Genomic DNA, 18,996 nt, shown 5'->3' with positions numbered 1-18,996 from the left:
TGGGAGAGGACACAGGGGATGTGTGAATGGTAGTGGGGGTGGTGACTGCATGTGAGCGGGGTGTGGTGGTGTGTGTGCGGGTGATGGAAGTAGTGGCTGTAGATGTAGTGCATGCAGGTGTGAGTGGACACGAGACTGGGAGGGAGACGAGGAGGAGGGGGACACAGTGGAGGCAGTGGATGTTGGTGTGTCTGCTTGTGTGTGATGCTTGCATGAGTGCCTGTGGGATGTGTGGTGCTTATGCTTGCCAGAGCTTCCCTTGTGTGTTGAGGTGTGTGCATGCTGGTCTGATTGTGTGCTTGGGGTAGGCTGAGGTATAGGGGTGTGGGCCTGGATGGAGGAAGTTGGAGGGGGGAGGATAGAGACAGGGACAATAGCTGCCATCAGTGCTGAGGCCAGAGTCTGAAAAGCTCACTGAAGGGCTGCCTGACCAGAATGAATGCCCTTCAGGAATGCATTTGTTTGTTGCAACTGCCTCTCTACACCCCGGATGGCATTCAAAATGGTAGACTGCCCAACAGTGAGGGACCTGAGGAGGTCGATAGCCTCCTCACTGAGGGCAGCAGGGGTGACTGGGGCAGGGCCGGAGGTGCCTGGGGCGAAGGTGATGCCCACCCTCCTGGGTGAGTGGGCACGGGGCAAAGGCTGAGGGGTTGCTGGGAGGGCGGTGCTGGTAGAGGGGGTGGCGGCTGTACTTGTAGATGCGGGGGGCACAGATGTGGCCGCCACCACAAGGGAGCTCCCATTAGAGGACGAGTCCGTATCACTGTTGTCAGCTCCTGTCCCCGCCATCGAGCTCCCCTCGCCCTCTGTCCCACTGGTGAATTCCGAGTCCGTAGTCTCGCCCTCCAGGGCCTTGTGGGATGCCGCTCCCTCCTGCTCCGGTGCTACTGCTCCACCGCCTGATGATGCTAATGCACAAAAGAACAGGGAGACCACAAAAAGGGGGTGGGCGACAGAAGAAAGACATGTTGAGTGCATGCATTACCGCTACCGTTGGCGGACACAACAGACACAGAAGCCCCCTGCACTACGCCGCTCACTTGGGGTCTACTGTTCAATCCCTGGGACATGGCCTACAAGGCTATGGCCGACATCTGCACACATGGATGTCACAGGAGCCTGACTAGGTGTAGTTGGCACTGTACACAGGTGGGGTGGTGTGCCATAGGGTCTGCCAGAAGAAGGGGACCTAACTAGCACACTCGCCCTGGTCTAGGGAAACCCACAGCCCACCTCCCCACCCAGACACCTCCACTGTGCACTGAATCAGCTGAATGAGAGTGTACTCACCCCCTTGTGGCTGCTGTGATGCCCTCAAGCGCCCATCCAACTCCGGGTACGCCACCGCCAGGATCCTGAACATCAGGGGGGGTCACGGTGCGACGGGCACCCCTCCCACGTTGGGAGGTCATCCCCAGCTGGGCCTCCGCCGTCTTCTTGCTCCAGCGGTGAATGTCCTCCCATCTCTTACGGCAGTGGGTTCACCGTCTGTGATAGACCCCTAGGGTCCGGACGTCCTTGGCGATGGCACGCCAGATGTCCTTCTTCTGGTGGGCGCTGACCTACATGAATTGTACAGGGGAAAAAGAAAAGTTATTACCAACTGCACCGTCACATTCATTGGCCCCCATCCCTACCCTTGCCATGTGGCACATGCACTCACCGTTGTTTCATGCATGCCTCAATCTCCCCCCCCCCATCTTTCATCCACCCCACTCCACACAGGCATAGCCCATACAGCATGCTCCCAGTGTACTTACCTGTTTGTCTGGAGGAACATAGAGTAGCATGTACTGGGGGAGGAACCCATCCACAAGTTTCTCCAACTCCTCCATGGTGAAGGCAGGAGCCCTTTCCCCAGACGCACGAGCCATTGTCTCTTCCAGACTGAGGTCACAGCAGCACTTGCAGTGCAGGTCCTCTCCTGTCGAAGATCAGGTATCGAGTGATTGAACAGATAGAAAATGGCGGTCACGTCCACGGCGGTGCGTACCGTCACCGCCGGCTTACATCGTCATTGGCTCCTGGGACCCATAGGGTCCAATGTTAACCAATGCAGAATTGCGCTGCGGTCTTCGACCGCCTACCGCGACAGTGTACAACGCCAGCGCAGTTACCCCACATCCCATTGTCCCACTTTACAGGTCAGGCAGCCACCATTTCAGGGGCCCACATGGCTTAATTTTTAACTGTGTCACACATACCTAGGCCTTGCCTCAACACTCATACATGCAAATTTCGGATTATGAATCGTGTTCTGTGTAAGCTGTGGGTACGTACCTCTGAGTTGGTTGACTCTGTGCTCGCTGTTGTCCTTCATAGGCACCGTCCACTGGGACATGTGAGGAGATGGCGGCATCCTCCGGCGTACAGACCGCTGGTGAGGGTGGGGACCTGTCAACAATGAAGGAAAGACATGTGATCATCACCTACAGGCTTGATCGTGCCACAATCCTGGAACTGTGTGCCCAGTTGGAGCCAGACATGATGTCAGCTATCCGCCATCCCTCAGGAATCCCCACTCTAGTGCAGGTGCTGTCAGTACTCCATTTCCTGGCAAGTGGGTCATTTCAAACAACAGTGGCCATAGCATCAGGGATGTCCCAGCCTATGTTTTCCAACGTGTTGTCCAGAGTGTTGTCTGCCCTGCTGAAACACATGCGGAGCTACATTGTTTTCCCTCAGGTGGAGGATTTGACTACAGTGAAAGGTAATTTCTATGCCCTGGGACATATTCCCCAACATCATAGGTGCCACTGATGGGACACATGTGGCTTTGGTAACCCCCGCAGGAGTGAACAGGTGTACAGAAACCGGAAGAGTTATCATTCGATGAATGTGCAGATGGTGTGTTTGGCAGACCAGTACATCTCCCATGTCAATGCCAAATTCCCTGGCTCAGTGCATGACGCTTACATCCTGCGGAATAGCAGCATCCCTTATGTGATGGGTCAACTCCAGAGGCACCGTGTGTGACTATTAGGTGAGCACCTGGAAGCAAGTCAGTGGGAATGGTTGTCTGGGTCTGGGGATATCCCTACAGGTTAGTGTGTGTCTAACAGTTGTCCCTCGCCATTTGCAGGTGACTCTGGTTTCCCCAACCTGTCATGGCTACTGACCCCAGTGAGGAATCCCAGAACAAGGGCAGAGGAACGCTACAATGAGGCCCATGGGCGAACTCAGAGGATTATAGAGCGGACCTTCGGCCTCCTGAAGGCCAGGTTCAGGTGCCTCCATATGACAGGTGGATCCCTATTCTACTCACCAAAGAAGGTGTGCCAGATCATCGTGGCCTGCTGTATGCTTCACAACTTAGCTTTGCGACGACAGGTGCCTTTTCTGCAGAAGGATGGTCCAGATAGAGGTGCTGTGGCAGCTGTGGAGCCTGTGGACAGTGAAGACGAGGAAGCAGAAGAAGAGGACATCGACAACAGGAACCCGGTGATCCTGCAATACTTCCAGTGAGACACAGGTAAGAATACAAACCTGCCTACTACATGTACTTTAACACTACTACCTCTCTACTGTCTGTCGTTTTCACCCAGTGTATGGTCACTGAGTTGTCACTTTCCCTTACGATTTCACAGATGTGGGTCCCACTGTGTGACATCTGCTTTGTTTCCTCATGGGCTAGAGCTGTGTGACATAGGTATGCTGACATTACAATTGAAAGAGCATTTTGACACTGTAACTGCTAATACACTATTTCGAAATCACAGACAGACTCCAGATTGTTTTGTGCTTTAAGGGTGTTTATTTAAGTGCTCAATATTGGAGGGTGCTGTAAAATGGTCAGGGGTGATGGTGAAGGAATGTCCATGGCAGAGTCCAGTCTATTAGTCTCACAGGTGCATTGCCCAAATGGGCATAGGAAGTGGAGCTAGGGCAGTTTGAGGATGGACAGGGTGACAAGGTGGGACAGAAGGATGACAATCAGGGTGGTCTAATTTCTTGGCGGGGTCTTGATATCGTTCTCTGTCTTTGTCCTGGATCTCAGGGACCGTTTGCGGGGTGGCTCTCCCTCTGCAGGGGGTGGGGTGCTGGTGTGGTGGTCCTGTGGAGGTGCCTCATGTGCACTAGCGCTGGCGGAGGTGGTGGGCAGTTCATCATCCAGGCTAGTGTCAGGGGCCCCTTGTAGTGCCACAGTGTCCCTCCTGGTGTTGAGGACTTCCTTCAACACCCCTACGATGGTGCCCAGGGTGGAATTGATGGATCTGAGTTCCTCCCTGAAGCCCAAATACTGTTCCTCCTGCAGCCGCTGGGTCTCTTGAAACTTGGCCATTACCGTTGCCATCATCTTCTGGGAATGATGGTAGGCTCCCATGATGTTGGAGAGGGCCTCGTGGAGAGTGGGTTCCCTGGGCCTGTCCTCCCCCTGTCACACAGCAGCCCTCCCAGTTCCCCTTGTGTTCCTGGGCCTCTGTCCCCTGGACCGTGTGCCCACTCCCACTGCCCCTAGGTCCCTGTTGTTGTTGGGGTGGTGGGTCAGCCTGGGTTCCCTGTAGTGGTGGACACACTGCTGATTGATGTGTCCTGGGGACAGAGGTATGGGCCCGCTGGGTGGGTGCTGTGCTGGTGTTTCCAGAGGGGGGAAGCTCTGTAGTGGCCTGTGACTGTCACGGGAACTGACTGTCCCGAGGTCCCAGATGGGCCGGGCTGGTCATCTAGATCCAGTTGGACAGAGCTGCTGTCATCACTGTGGACCTCTTCTGTTGATGGTGTGGACATGTGTGGACCCTCCTGTCCGGTGACGTTGGGTAGGGGTCCTGCAGGGGTATAAAAGGATGTTTATTGCAACTGTGTGTGCCATGGTGTGCAATGGGTGGGTGACCGTGTACCCCAGTGCTTGCATTCCTGTGTGGGACCTTGTGTGATGGTGGTTTAGGGGGGTGTATGGGTATGTGCAGTGGCCATGCTTTGGTGATGGGTGTCCATGCTTTGTTGTTGCATGCAGGGCTTGGTGTTGGGATGTGTGGTTTGTGATACTGGGACATTTGTGAGGAGTTGGAGTGATGGGGGTGAGGGCGAGGGTGGGGGTATGTGATGGCATGCAGGTACGGTGGGGGATATAGTAATAACGCATTGCCTTACCAGAGTCCATTTCTCCATCTACTCCTGCGAGGCCCGCAGGATGCAGAATCGCCAAGAATTGCTTCTTAACCAAGTAATGATTTCATAAGGCTTGCCAGGACCGACTACTTGATATAATGGGACCACTAGCAAGAATCATGGATAAGGTGGAGGAAGCACATGTCAACAAACTACCGCTGGGCATAAACCTTCTCATAGGCTGGAGCTGAATTCTTTGTTGTGATTTGCTAATAATGTAAGCTCTGTTTCATAAAGCTACACAAATGTGCCACATGATTAGCAGGTCTATCTGATTCTTTGTTTCAGATTCCGTGCAGATGGGTAAAGGACAAAGCTAGTTGGGGTGTTTTTTGAATCAGTATTACACAAAGGTGTTGCTTTGGTTTCAAAGGGTTCATAATTTCTACATTTTGAAAGCTGAGTACAAGAACAGCTCTGGAAACTTTTGGTTCAAGAAATTATTTTACATTGAAAACAATCTTATTGGCTGGTGGTTTTTACATCTTGCATGCGGTTCTCAAATAGTTTGAAAATCCCTCCTGTGATTGTGAGCAAAATAATCTTCATAATTAAACATGAGGGAGATAAGTGTTCTATCCTCAAACATATTGTTGTTTTCAAAGAGAATGGAGGGCCTTGAAGAGTTGTGGGTCGAGACTTTGGCACAAATCTGGGGCACTGTGTTACTATTTTGCTTAAAGGTGCCTTCCTAGGGAAACAGAGAATAATCTTCACACACTATGCCTAATAGGAGCTTGAAAAGTGGCTCTCGTCGATACAGACATGTAGTAGATTGAAAGGAAGCTGCAGCTTTGCATCAAAGTTATTTCTTAACATTATACACCGTCAGTGTCAAAAATGTCTCCTTCATGTCTTGTGTTTTGGGGACGGAGACCTATGGCATTGGAAGGGAAAGCCACATGATTGAAGGAGATAGTCAAAATGCCACCCTTTTTCACTTGTACTGGTCGTCGTACCGTTATGCCATAGGTTCCTCCTACCAGCAGGTTTGTGCCTCTGTATCTCACCAAAAGGGTGCAGCAAGTGGTGCAGTTACAGCGTAAAAGAGAGAGAGAGAGAGTTAAACAGTCCTGTAGCTAGATTTGAGAAATTCTCATTACAAACAGGTTTGTCCCACAAAGCACTAAATGTAAAAAAAAAATATGGTCATGTGAAAACATGTAATAAAAAAAGGTCTCCAATCCAGATGCAGCAGCGAAGAAAAAACAGTCAAAGTGCTCATGGATCCTCTCATGAACAATGGAAAACGAAAACGGACAAGCTTGTGCTGGCCTTTTTTGGTGCTGATTGTCTAGCAGACTAGAAGGAGAAGGATCAAATTTTCATAGTGTAGCCACTGCTGGAATGTTTGTGAAAACGGTTATTAAAAAAACAATTGGGAGTTCTGTTTGCTTTTGAATATTAACTGTACTGAGTTTTCCACCAATCTGAACGAATATCCCAACCATTATAAAGAATAATGAATACCCCTTGATGTAGAACCAAAACTTTGCACATACATTTTTCACTTCATTCTTGTAAATTTCATGCAAAACATTCAAGGGTACCTTTTATCAAATCCTTTGCTTCCGGAGACACATTTCTCCATGCTTCACCTTCAAAGGAGAAGTCCCCCTTTTTAATTTTCTTCATTATTTCTTCTGCACTGGTACAAGTCAAGATTTTCTCAAGGCACTGGAAAGGTACCTGTCCTGACAGCATTGTGTACTGTCAAAAGTAACAACAAGATTTGCTTTTAAACATTTGAGTATTTTGTCGTTCTCCTAATACTACACAATCAAATTACTTAAGTAACAGAAAGTTTCCCATTTACCTTCATCCTTACCTCTGCCCAATGCTTATGTCTAAATATAAGATATCTTCATCTCCAACTCTAGTATTCTCTAACCTTCATATCTCAATGTCCCTCTTATTTTTATCTCTTTAAAGCTCTCAACTCTACATTCTATCTTAATATGTCACCTATATCCACCTCTGCCATTCTCTTATCATAATTTCAAAATGCCTTCATTATCTTCACTTCTATCACTCTCTCACTGTTATGTCTCCCAGTTTACTTATTATCTTTATCGTTCCTGGATTCGCAGCTCACTCATTTGTTTCTTCTCTCACTCATTTTGCTTTAGAGACTCTTCACCTGTCTGCCACCTTTGTCCCATATTTTCTGGTCTTCCTTTCACACATCACCATTCCTGCTTCACTCTGCACACCCTTTTTACCTGTTAATAAAACTTACTGTGGCAATAGCTCTATTTATCTATCTATCTATCTATCTATCTATCTATCTATCTATCTATCTATCTATCTATCTATAAAATAAGTCTGCCACACTATCTATTGGTTCCCTCTCACACTATTGCTACCATTCTCCCACTCAATTTCTTGTCATTGTGTCTACTCTTCTCTCCTTTTCTTCACTTAGGGCCAGATGTATCAAAGGATTTTACCCATTCTGTGTCTATGGAATAATGTTTTAGTACATCTGGCCCTTAGTTCTGTATTAGTTACTTTCTTTTGCTGCATTTTCCTCTCAAGTTCTGTTTTTCTCGTTTAACTTATTTTCTCCTTTAGTGCTGTCCTCTTCGATTCTCTATTTCTTTCTCTCAATTTCTATCTCTACTCTTCCTTTCCGTCTGAGCCTATTACTGTATTTTCTTCGCTTTAATTTTATTTCTTTAGTATTTCCTCTTTCTTTTGTTTCATCTGCTCCCACTGTTTCGCCCTTTATTATTTATTTTCCTTCACTTTAACTTCTTATCGCTTTGTTTTTCTTTCCTTTGTTCTTTTCCTTTTTGGTTTCTTTCCTCCTTCCATAACAGGTCTGTCCTGACAGCCAGAGTTGCCTGCCAGGCTACTCAATCAGAAAAATGAAACATACATTAGAGGCTTTAGGTCAATCTTCTTAAGCCAATGATATATTCAAATGTCATTCACATTTGGCTTCGACACACAAAGCGTACAGTATAGGGCAATGGATCAGCTAGCTCAGCTCCTGGGCTCAACTGCCATGAGAGTGACAGCATTTTTCCTGTTCACATGTGGTAATCCACCTGAAACCATATGTTTTGTAGTGCTAGGGAGCGGGACACTCCTTTAGTTTTGTCTTTTTTCCCTTTCATCTTTCACAGCTCTTATTTCATGTCTGCCTTTTTATGTAAATTTGTATTATTCTTTTTTTAGAGTGCTCAACACCTCTCAAGACAGAGCTATCTGGAACGTTGTTTTTTAACAAATTAATTGAAATCATATGTAGCCATGTTGAGGAGGTGGCATATTTTCTTTTTCTTACCTTTATGTTTGTATTTATCTTGCATATGCTTGTAAGAAAACGAACTATGAAAGCGTGACAAGGTCAAACCTAATAAGTGTTTCATTGCTTCTTTTTAGGTGAAGCCTCCTGACAGCTCAAGCCCTATTGCGAAACATATACTTTGGGCTTACAAAGATTATAGAGGAGCTTGCATCCTGCCTATTGTTTACCATTGGTTGACTTTAATGTCACTTTCATTGGACTGCTTCTTATTCAATGGCTTGCCTTGTCCATCTTGTGTTTGTCTCTTCAATGGTGCTTAGCCGCTTTACAACCTGTTTGACTGGCAGGCTTCTACGCTTTCTCTGCTCACTTTTAGGGGCCTACTTGTTTTTCATCTAAAGCACAAGAAAGCATGTGTCTTCTAGCTGTCTCCGTAACATACATCTCTTCTACTCTCCACACTGCTTTCTCTTGCCCGTGTGCTTCTCTACATCGTCTCTGATGACCTTGACGTTGTGTGCTTCCCTCATCTACATTACTTTCTCACCTAAGTTCCCTTACTCCCTCCCAGCTCCATGTTGCTCTCTCGCTGACCCAATTGCTTTTCTCTCCCAGCCCCACGTAATTCTCCTTCTTGCCGATTTGCTTTACCTTTCCTCGTATCTCTAGATTGATAGGCACCTGTGTCATTTTGTAGGTGCGCATGCACCTACATAATACAACAGGTGGACACGTCACAGGTTTTTTTTCTTTAGCCATGCTACACAGCATCAGGGGTGCTGTACAGCATTGCTAAAGACCACTTGCACAGCTACTAGCTCTGAAAAGCAAGACCTATTGGCTTTGCCACTGTTTGTTCTTTATTGTTTTCAGTTGTTGGACTTCACTGAACACTGTGTCAAAGTTATTTTCTTTCCTGCAGCACAGTCAAACCATTAAGTTTTTTGATTATGTTATGTGTCTCTCCCTGCAGGCATGAAGGGCTGAGATAAAAGATGAGACAATGTGCCGAGTTGGTCACTGGTGTGTTAAATTAAGGAAGGACCTGTTCCCTCCTAATACCTTATCAGGAATGTCTCAGGAAATACTTGCGCAAATATGACACAGCAGTGCATTAAATCACAGAAGTAAACATGAAAAGGGCATTTTAGAGAAAGGTAAGATTCCTTACCTTTGAAATTAAAACCTACATCATTCTGAAATGATTGTAAAAAATAAAAATAAAACACAAACAAACGAATACAGGTGGAATGTTACTTAGGTACAAATAGATTTCTAAGTAACTCACCAAAATGACTCCTAAGCTCCAAAGATCACATGACTCATCATAGCCGCTGTGACTCAAGAGTTCTGGAGCTGCATAATGGAGGGTAAAGCAAGGAGTCTTAAGTGGCTGGTTATCTGGTGGTTTTAATCGTGCAAAACCAAAATCAATTATTTTTATTTGCGAATTGTCATTTTCATCTGTGAACAACAAATTCTGAAAGACAAAAAAGAAGCAACGTAAGATCAATTAACAAAATGCCATGATTTAGAATGTAGGACTTTTGTATTGCTAAACAGCCAGTGGTAAAGGCTAGAATAACAATACAAAGCCATGTGAGTATCAAGAGGAAAACAAATACATCAAAGAATCATGGGGCATGGCTGTATTTCAGGTTCCCTAAGGAGTGCTGGTGTAAATTTAGAGACTTGTGTAGGGGGCTTGTGGAGAAAGTAGCCTCTCTCATTTCTCAGGGTTGGAAACATTTTTATTAACCTCTTTGGGAGGCATTCATGGTCACAAGTTTTGATATGGTGGGACTGAAATGAGGAAAAGGTGATTTCAGGTTAGAGGAACTATCATGGCAATTTTTGTAGCAGTGCCTGGATGCTGGCATCAGGTATGAGTTAGCCGCATGGGCACCCAGGTACATACTCAGGTTAAGGTGTATATCAGTACCCAAAATGATTATCACATATGTCGATTAGGTGAACTTTCACATCCAGCAATGGCTGACTCCCTCACACTCACAGCCACATCTGCAGACTCATTCCGGTTCTAATTAAGGGTCAGGGTGCAAAACTCACTAAAACCACCTGTACTTGTATTTACACCAGTGTGGACTTGAAAATATTTTTCCTTACTAGTATAGTACACTATCCTAATGAAAGCCCTGCTGCATTTCTGGAGGGGGATAAAACACATCAATTTATTTAGCTGCAACAATCTGTAGCGTTTTTAAATTAAGGACTAGTTCGTATAGTTAGGTCCCTGTAGATTAAAGAGTCATTTAATATGGTGACCACACAAATGAATGCCTACCACCTTAGAATTTATTGTAACTGTGTACCGTTGTTCTGCTTGTACTACAACTCGCTGTTTCTCCATGCAGTGGTTATACCCTTGGATATTATATAATGTATAGCATGTGAAATCATAGCAGTTGTAATAAGGATTATGACATCATTTTTCAGAACACAGTGCATGGTAGAGTGACGAGTTATCGTTAATGTAGTTTGGCGATTGATCCAAGAAGAATGTGTACAGAGGTGAGTAAATTGAAGGTGGTGCCTAGACTATCTAGTGATTCGTAAACTCGAAATTGAAGTTATAGCTATAACTTAATAATTTCTCTAATTTGTATATTTAAAGTTGTAGTCTTACATACAAAATAAAATTTTCCTAACTATACCCTAGTTTTAACCTTTGTTTTCTTTAAATTTAAATATTTGTTATGTTTTAAAATAAATGTTTTTCAAATCATAGTGTTGAGTGTCATTTAATTGAGTGTTGTCAGGTGCAGTATTGTAGAGTATAGTAAAGGACAGTGCTGTACAGCGTAGTGTCAGTGTCTTGTGTTGTGGAGTGGAATATAGTGTAGTGGAGTAAAATGGAGTGGCATTGAGTATAGTGCAGTAAAGTGTTATATAGTGGAGTGGCATGGTGTGTCGTATAATGGAGTGTAGTATTGTAGATTGTAGTGGTGTTTTGTACAGTGGAGTGGCATGTCGCACTGTAGAGAAAATTTCAGACAGTAGAGTATTGTTGGATGTAGTGTTGTGAAGTTGATTGTCATTGCATGTCAGAGTTGAGTATAGTGTTGTAGAATGGCATGCAGTGGGGTACTCTACAATGTAGTGTAGGGGCATATAGTGTAGTAAGGTGTCATCCCCCGGCACAGAATGTAGTAGAGTGTGGCAGAATGCAGATTTTGTAAAGTAGAGTGTTGTAGAGTGGAGCGGCAAACATTAGAGTGTCATAGAGTGGTGTACACTGAGCAAAACTGTTGTACAGTGTAGTCGAGTGGGGTGGCATAGCATAGATTGGACTTAAGTGTCATATAATGGAGTGTCATCTCGTATAGTACAGTGATGTAAAGTCTAGTATGTTGACGTAGCATACAGTGGAGTAAAATGTTATACCGTGGAGTGGTGTGGTATGCCATGTTGTAGAGTGTGTGAAACTGTCAGAGTGGAGTACGGTGTTGAACAAAGGAGTGAGGTATAGGAGACTAGTATGGAGTACAGTGTGCTACAGTGGTATTGCACATAGTGTTGTAGAGTGTAGTGGCGTACAGTATCAATGAGTGGAACAGCACTGAATGGAACAGTATAGAGTGGAGTGTTGTACAATGGAATTGCTTACAGTGGAGCGGTGTATAGCAGAGTAGTGTATAATGGAATGTCATTGACTGGATTGGTGTACAATGGAGTGGAGCAGGGTGGAACAGTATATCGTAGAGTGGGATACAGCAGACTAGCACACAGTGGAGTAGCACAGTTTGGAGTGGCACTGCCATAGAGTGAAATTGCATACAGTGGAGTAGCGTACAGTTGAATGGTGAACACTGTAGTGGCACACACTGGAATGGCATGCAGTGGGGTAGGTTAGAATGAAATAGCATAGAGTGAGTTGCATACAGTGGAATAGTATTGAGTAGATTGGCAGAGTGGAGTAGTGTACAATGGAGTTTCGTAAACTGGAGTGGTATACCGTGGATTAGCATAATGTAAAGAGGCATAGAGTGGAATTGGAATTACAGTGGAATAGCATAAAGTGGAGTGGTGTACAAGGGTGTGGCATGGAGTGGGGAATGAACAGAGTGGGGCAGAGTGGAACAGTGTACACTTGAGTGGCGTACAGTGGAGTGGCATACAGTGCAGTGCCATGTGGAGGAACAGGGTACAGTAGACTACTATACACTTAAACAGCATACAGTGGCGTGGCAAACACTGGAGTGGCGAACACTAGAGTGGAGTTGAATGCAAAAGCGAATATTGGAGTGGCGTACAATGAGGTGGTGTAGTATGGAGTGGACTACAGTTGACATTTGCTACATCTATCAAGCTAGAGGTTCAAGTTTCATTTCCTGAAAAACCAATAAAGTTCAATAAAAAAAGAGACAAGTAAGCAGAAATGTAAAGTTGAGCTTATGGTATAGTATTGTACCGCATTACAAGTAAAAGCACAGCATTTTGATATAAATTAGTGATGGCTTAGGGAACAGTATGAATTCTCTGTGCAGAGAAGGGAAAATACTAGCTCCATCTTCCTAATGCACAAATACATTGCTATGTTGTATTAAACTCGTCCTCCACTGCTCTCAATGGTTTTGATCATTTTTCTAAACAGGATATCCCTCTGTAAAATACGTATTGGCACAGCCAAAAGGTCCATGATCCTGATTTTTAAATCCATTGGCTTCACCAAAGCACTTTGCTGGTACTGCACAGCATCAGGACAATAAGAAAGTAGACAAAATTGCACCATGACGAAACCGATGTTTCTAGTCGAGTCGATCTGCAGGCGTGGGTGTGTGTCACAAATATGCTCATGCCTAAAGAATGATACGGATGCCATTTTAATTGTTTTTATTTACGGATTGAAGGTGGGGGACTCCACCTGGATTAGTAAATAAAAAAAGACAATCTAGTTTTACGTGAAAGCTCAAAATAAAAATACATAACCAAATAAAATGCACCATAGGGGTAAGGGGGTTCCAGAATAGCAGATAGGAGGAGGAGACTAGCACATGGGTGGGGGAGAAGCACACAATAGAGAGAATAACATGAAGTGAAGGAGTAAGGGAAGAAGCATGAGAAAGAGCATGACCAGCACATGAGGGAGAGAACAACAAGGGGATGAAGACATTGGGGGGGTGAGGGACTGACGTGCATAAGAGAGAGCACAAGCAGCCTGTGAGGGAGAAAGAAACAAGGAGTGTGGGGGGTGGTATTTATTGGGGTAGAAGCACATGAGGGATAAAGCAGGAAAGCACATGCACTCTCAGAGAGCACTTCAACAGAAAAATAAAAATGGTCCCCTAAATGCGAGCAGTGGATGAATACAGCTCACCCTATCAAAAGAATGGTAAAGATGCGAGCTTTAGGGAAGGGACAAACACAAAAGGAAGCAAGCCATTGAATAAGAAATAAGCAAATGAGAGTGGCAAGTAGTTCATCAATGGTAAGCAATGGGTGGGTTGAAAGCCCACTGCAATTTCACAATAGGTCTTTTCACAACCAGACAACTTGTGCTATCTGGTAGGCGAGACCTAAAAACTATTTGAAAAAATACATTTAAGATAAAAAGGTGATATACAATACCTCAGGTTTTAGATCTCTGTGCACCACTCCAACATCATGCATGTGACTAACAGCTGAAACAAGCTTGCGCATGATACAACTGGCTTCTGTTTCACTAAAGTGTTTTTTTTTCTTTATGCGTTCAAGTAGCTCACCTCCCTTTAGCAGTTCCATCACTAAAAATGTGTGAAGCTAAAAAGAGAAAAACATTTGAAATCAACAATTCAATAAAATACAGCACAAACTGCAGTTTTCACTTTTAATACACACTTTCTAAATATAAATATATGGAAAATGTCACTTACCCAGTGTACATCTGTGCGTAGCATGTAGTGCTGCAGATTCACATGCTGTGCAAGGATCGCTATCTAGTGTTAGACTCGGACTGTTACAAGTTGTTTTTCTTCGAAGAAGTCTTTTTTCGAGTCATGGGATTGAGTGACTCCTCCTCTCGGTGATAGTGCGCATGGGCATCAACTCCTCTGTTAGATTGTCTTCCCGCAGGAGGGTGAAGTAAGGAGTGAAGAATTGTGTATGTACAAATATATATATAGGAAGTCAAGAAGACGTCCATGCAATTTCTATACATATTTACATAATTAAGTACTGCAACGACTACAGGCTTCCGGGGAGGAGGGAGGGCGCATGTGAATCTGCAGCACTACTTGCCACGAACAGCTGTACTCTGGATAAGTGACCTTTTCCATTCGATGGCATGTGTAGCTGCAGATACACATGCTGTGCATAGACTGAAAAGCAGTTCTCCTCCCAAGTAAGCGGTGGTTAGCCCGTAGGAGTTGAAGTAGTTTGAAATAGTGTTTTAAGCACTGCCTGACCAACATTTGATTTTTATCGAGATAACACATCCACACAGTAGTGTTTCGTAAATGTGTGTGGTGTGGACCATGTGGCTGCTTTGCATATGTCTGCCATTGGTATATTTCCCAAGAATGCCACAGAAGCACCCTTTTTTCTAGTGGAATGTGCTTTTGAAGTTACTAATAGATGCCTTTTCGTTTTAAGATAGCAGGTTTGAATACATTTTACAATCCATCTAGCTAATCCTTGTTTTGAAATAGGATTACCTTTATGAGGTTGTTGGAAAGCAACAAAAAGTTGTTTAGTTTTTCTAAAGTCTTTAGTTTTGTCTATGTAATACATTAGAGCTCTTTTGAGATCAAGATGGTGGAGAGCTCTTTCAGCAATAGATTCTGGCTGAGGAAAGAAGACTGGCAATTCGACTGACTAAGTAATATGAAAGGGTGAAACCAGTTTAGGTAAAAATGTAGGTTTTGTCCGAAGTACTAGATGGTGTTTGTGTACTTGGAAGAAGGGTTCTTCTAAAGTAAGTGCTTGCATTTCACTTACTCTTCTTAATGAAGTAATTGCTACCAAGAAAGCAACATTCCATGTGAGAAATTGAATTGCGCAAGAGTGCATGGGTTCAAATGGTGGACCCATAAGTCTTGTGAGCACAATATTAAGATTCCAAGCAGGAGCTGGTGGTACTCTAGATGGAATAACTCATGTAAGCCCTTCCAGAAATGCTTTTATGACAGGAATTCTAAACAGAGAGGTATGTTGTGTGTTTTGTAGGTAGGCTGATATTGCTGTTAAATAATTTTAATAGACGAATAGGCAAGATTTGCTATTTGTAAATGAAGCAAGTAACACACAATATCCTGTACTGATGCTTAAAGTGGATCAATATTTTTAGGTTGGCAGTAATATACAAAACGCTTCCATTTATTTGCATAGCACTGCCTGCTTGTAGGTTTACATGCTTGTTTTAGAGTGTCCATACATTCTAATGGAAGCTGTAGGTATCCAGATTCTATGAACTCAAGAGCCAAATCGCCGTGTTGAGCACACTGGGATTGGGATGCCTGATTTGACCTCTGTTCTGAGTTAAAAGGTCTAATCTGTTTGGAAGCTTGTTATGTGGTACTACTGACAGATCCAACAGTGTTGTTTACCAGTGTCGACATGCCCACGTGGGAGCTATGTATATCATGGTGAGGGATGTGTGACGTATCTTGTTGACCAGAAATAGAATTAACGGGAGAGGGGGAAATGCGTAAGCAAATATCCCTGACCAGTTGATCCATAAAGCATTGCCCTTGGATTGAGGGTGTGGGTATCTGGATGTGAAGTTTTGGCATTATGGGGGTCATTACAAACAACCCTGGCGGTCAAAGACCGGCAGGGCTATTTTGGCGATTGCACCGCCAACAGGCTGGTGGTGCAATCTTGTGTATTTTGACTGCGGCGGAAGCGCCGTGGTCGCACCGCCGGGGCCGGCAGTTTCCCCCCACATTTGCCCCGGCGGTGATAATCTGCCTGGCCCAGGGGATTACGAGTCCCCGACCGCCAGCCCTTTCCGGCTGGCGGTACGGGGAGTCGCGGGCCCCCTGAAAGCGCGACGGGTGCAACTGCACCTGTCGCACGGCCGCAACACCGCCGGCTCCATTTGGAGCCAGCTCCTGTGTTGCAGCCGAGATCCCCGCTGGTCCGGCGGACGGAAACCAGGTTTCCGCCCGCCGGCCCAGCAGGGATTTCAAGATGACCGCAGCAGGAGTGCGGCAGCATTGGCGGCCGCCCGGCGGTCAGATCTTGGCCGCCCGCCAAGGTCATAATGAGGGCCTTTGTGTTTTCGCTTGTTGCGAAAAGGTCTATGTTTGGTGTTTCCCACATCTGAAAGTAATAGTGAATTACTTGTGGGTGAATCTCCCATTTGTGTATTTGTTGCTGCGCCCTGCTTATAAGGTCCGCTAGCTGGTTGTGTATCCCTGGGATGTATTCCGCTAGCAGATGAATGTGATTGTGAATTGCCCATTTCCATATTGATTGTGCTACAAGGGACAATTGGGATGAGTGTGTGTCCCCCTGTTTTTTCAGATTATATATGTTTGTCATGTTGTCTGTCCTTATTAAGACTATTTTGTGTATGATCTGTGGTTGGAATGCTTTGAAGGCTAAGAACACTGCCAGTAATTGCATGTGGTTTATATGGTAAGTTTGCTGGATTGAGTCCCATTCCGCTAGAATTCTCAGACTGTTGAGATGGGCTCCCCAACCTGTCATTGAGGCATCTGTTGCAATTATGGGCTGTGGCCAAGGGTCCTGAAATAGCCGCCCTTTTGATAAGTTGTTGTGATTCCAACATTGCAGAGATTTGTAATTTTGGCGGTCTAACAACACTAGATCCTGTAGTTGACCCAGTGCCTGAGACCATTGACGCGAGAGACACTGTTGCAGTGGTCTCGTGTTTAGACGTGCATTTGGCACTATCACTATGCATGATGCCATCATTCTTAATAGTTTCATGACAAACCTTACTGTGTAAGTTTGATTGACCTGTAATTGGGATATAAGGGAGTGAAACCCTTGTATCCATTGGCTGATATGGGCAGGCTAATGCGTGCAGTGTTCAGAATTGCTCCTAGAGTAAGGTTGAATTTGTGCTGGCTGAAGGTGAGACTTCTGGTAATTGATTGTGAACCCTAATTTGTGTAGGGTATCTATTGTGTATTGAGTGTGTTATTGGTAGTTTGGAATGGTGCTGGATTTTAGTAACCAGTCGTCTAGATAAGGGAAGACATGTATGTGTAGCCTTCTGAGGTATGTTGCGACTACAGCTAGACATTTTGTGAACACTCTTGGTGCTGTTGTTACCCCAAAGGGTAGTACCTTGAATTGATAGTGCTTGCCTGCTATTACACACCTTAGATACTTGCTGGGAGTATAGGAATGTGGAAGTAAGCGTCCCTTAAGTCTAACGCTGTCATGAAGTCTTGTTTTTGTAGCAAGGGAATGACATCCTGTGACCAGGTGAAAATGCTCCGACAGGATATATAGATTTAGAGGCTTGAGAACTAGAATGGGTATGAGAGTGCCATCCTTTTTTTGTATAAGTAAGTACAGGGAATATACTCCTATTCCTTGCTGTGTAATGGGAACTATTTCTATTGCCTCTGAGTAGTAGAGAATGTACCTTTCGTTTTAGTACCAGGGATGTGGAATTCCTATTGCCCGACACCCGGGACATCTTGTTTGGGGTCAAGGGCAACAAGTTTTCATGTTTACTTTGTCCTTGGGACAAGTAGGCCCAACCCTCTGCAGCACAAACCCTTTGGCTGCCAGTTTACAGAGAGTGGAACTCTCTGCAGTTGAGGTAATGTGTTTCCAAAAGATAAAGCTGTTCGAACTTGTATTTATGGTTCATTATTTGAAAGCCTTCATTATTAGGGTGAGTGCTGTAAATAAATATTTTAAGGTCACACTTCACTACTGACGTTGGTTCCAGTACAAAAAAAAAAAAAACGTGTACACACGTTTTAAACCTTTAGGCTATGAGGCTAAGTATAATGCTCCCAGAATGCTGTCTGATTAGATGCATATTTTTGCAGAAGCTTGTAAGCAAGAGAGAAGAGTCTTTGCGTTTAAAATTAAATGTTCAGAAAAAATGCAAGTAGGGAAAAAGTTTTGCTACCATGAAATTTTAGGTGCTATTTCTTTGCAGTGTCATTTAGTAAAATGTGTTGATGCATGCTAGTATTTCCCAAAAATATTTCTAATGGAAAATCAGTGTAACCATTTTCAACACGATTATGAGAAGCATGAAAATAAACAAACACTGAAAAAAGTCAACTGATCCTACATATTTTTATAAGTCTTTTAGTTTCATCAATGCGTGTCTTGTTTTGACATGGCTTTTGTAACAATTTATTGTTGTGGGAGCTACCAGGCCCTCAACATTGTAACAAACACTGGCAAACCCCCCCAACCCCAAAAATTTTTGAACTCTAAAAGCACACGTTGCCACCAGTGGCATAACAAAGGCCCCGTAGCTGCCCTCCAGGGGACCCCTTCAGCACAGCACCTGCCCTGAGTGAGTCTGAAGAGGGGGCTTCTCCATGTTCTTTGTAAAGGGGCACCCTCCAGTTTCGTTACGTCACTGATTGCCACTGTAGTTCCTGACACTGAACAAAACTACTTTGCGTGCCAATATGCTCCTTGTGGAAGAACAGAACGCGATCACTCACAGTAAAGCCAGCCGA

The 18,996-nt window shown here is 44.7% G+C and overlaps 1 protein-coding gene across 3 annotated transcripts in view; it reads right to left on the bottom strand.

Moving 5' to 3' along the window:
* RPS6KA5 (ribosomal protein S6 kinase A5) overlaps nt 1–18,996 on the bottom strand; it is a 451,666-nt gene that overhangs the window by 90,062 nt on the left and 342,608 nt on the right. For 2 of the 3 annotated variants that reach the window (XM_069208183.1, XM_069208184.1), the window contains 3 exons: nt 13,958–14,128; nt 9,657–9,848; nt 6,663–6,822 (listed from right to left, as the gene is read on the bottom strand). In XM_069208183.1, coding sequence (XP_069064284.1) covers nt 6,663–6,822; nt 9,657–9,848; nt 13,958–14,128 — 523 coding nt within the window. The remainder of the gene's footprint in view (nt 1–6,662; nt 6,823–9,656; nt 9,849–13,957; nt 14,129–18,996) is intronic. The other variant, XM_069208185.1, reaches the window with a different exon arrangement.

Source organism: Pleurodeles waltl, chromosome 9 (assembly GCF_031143425.1).
Source record: "Pleurodeles waltl isolate 20211129_DDA chromosome 9, aPleWal1.hap1.20221129, whole genome shotgun sequence".
In the NCBI taxonomy this organism is placed as follows: Eukaryota; Metazoa; Chordata; class Amphibia; order Caudata; family Salamandridae; genus Pleurodeles; species Pleurodeles waltl.
Note: the sequence above shows the minus strand (reverse complement) of the source record. Positions and strands in the feature narration are given on the sequence as shown.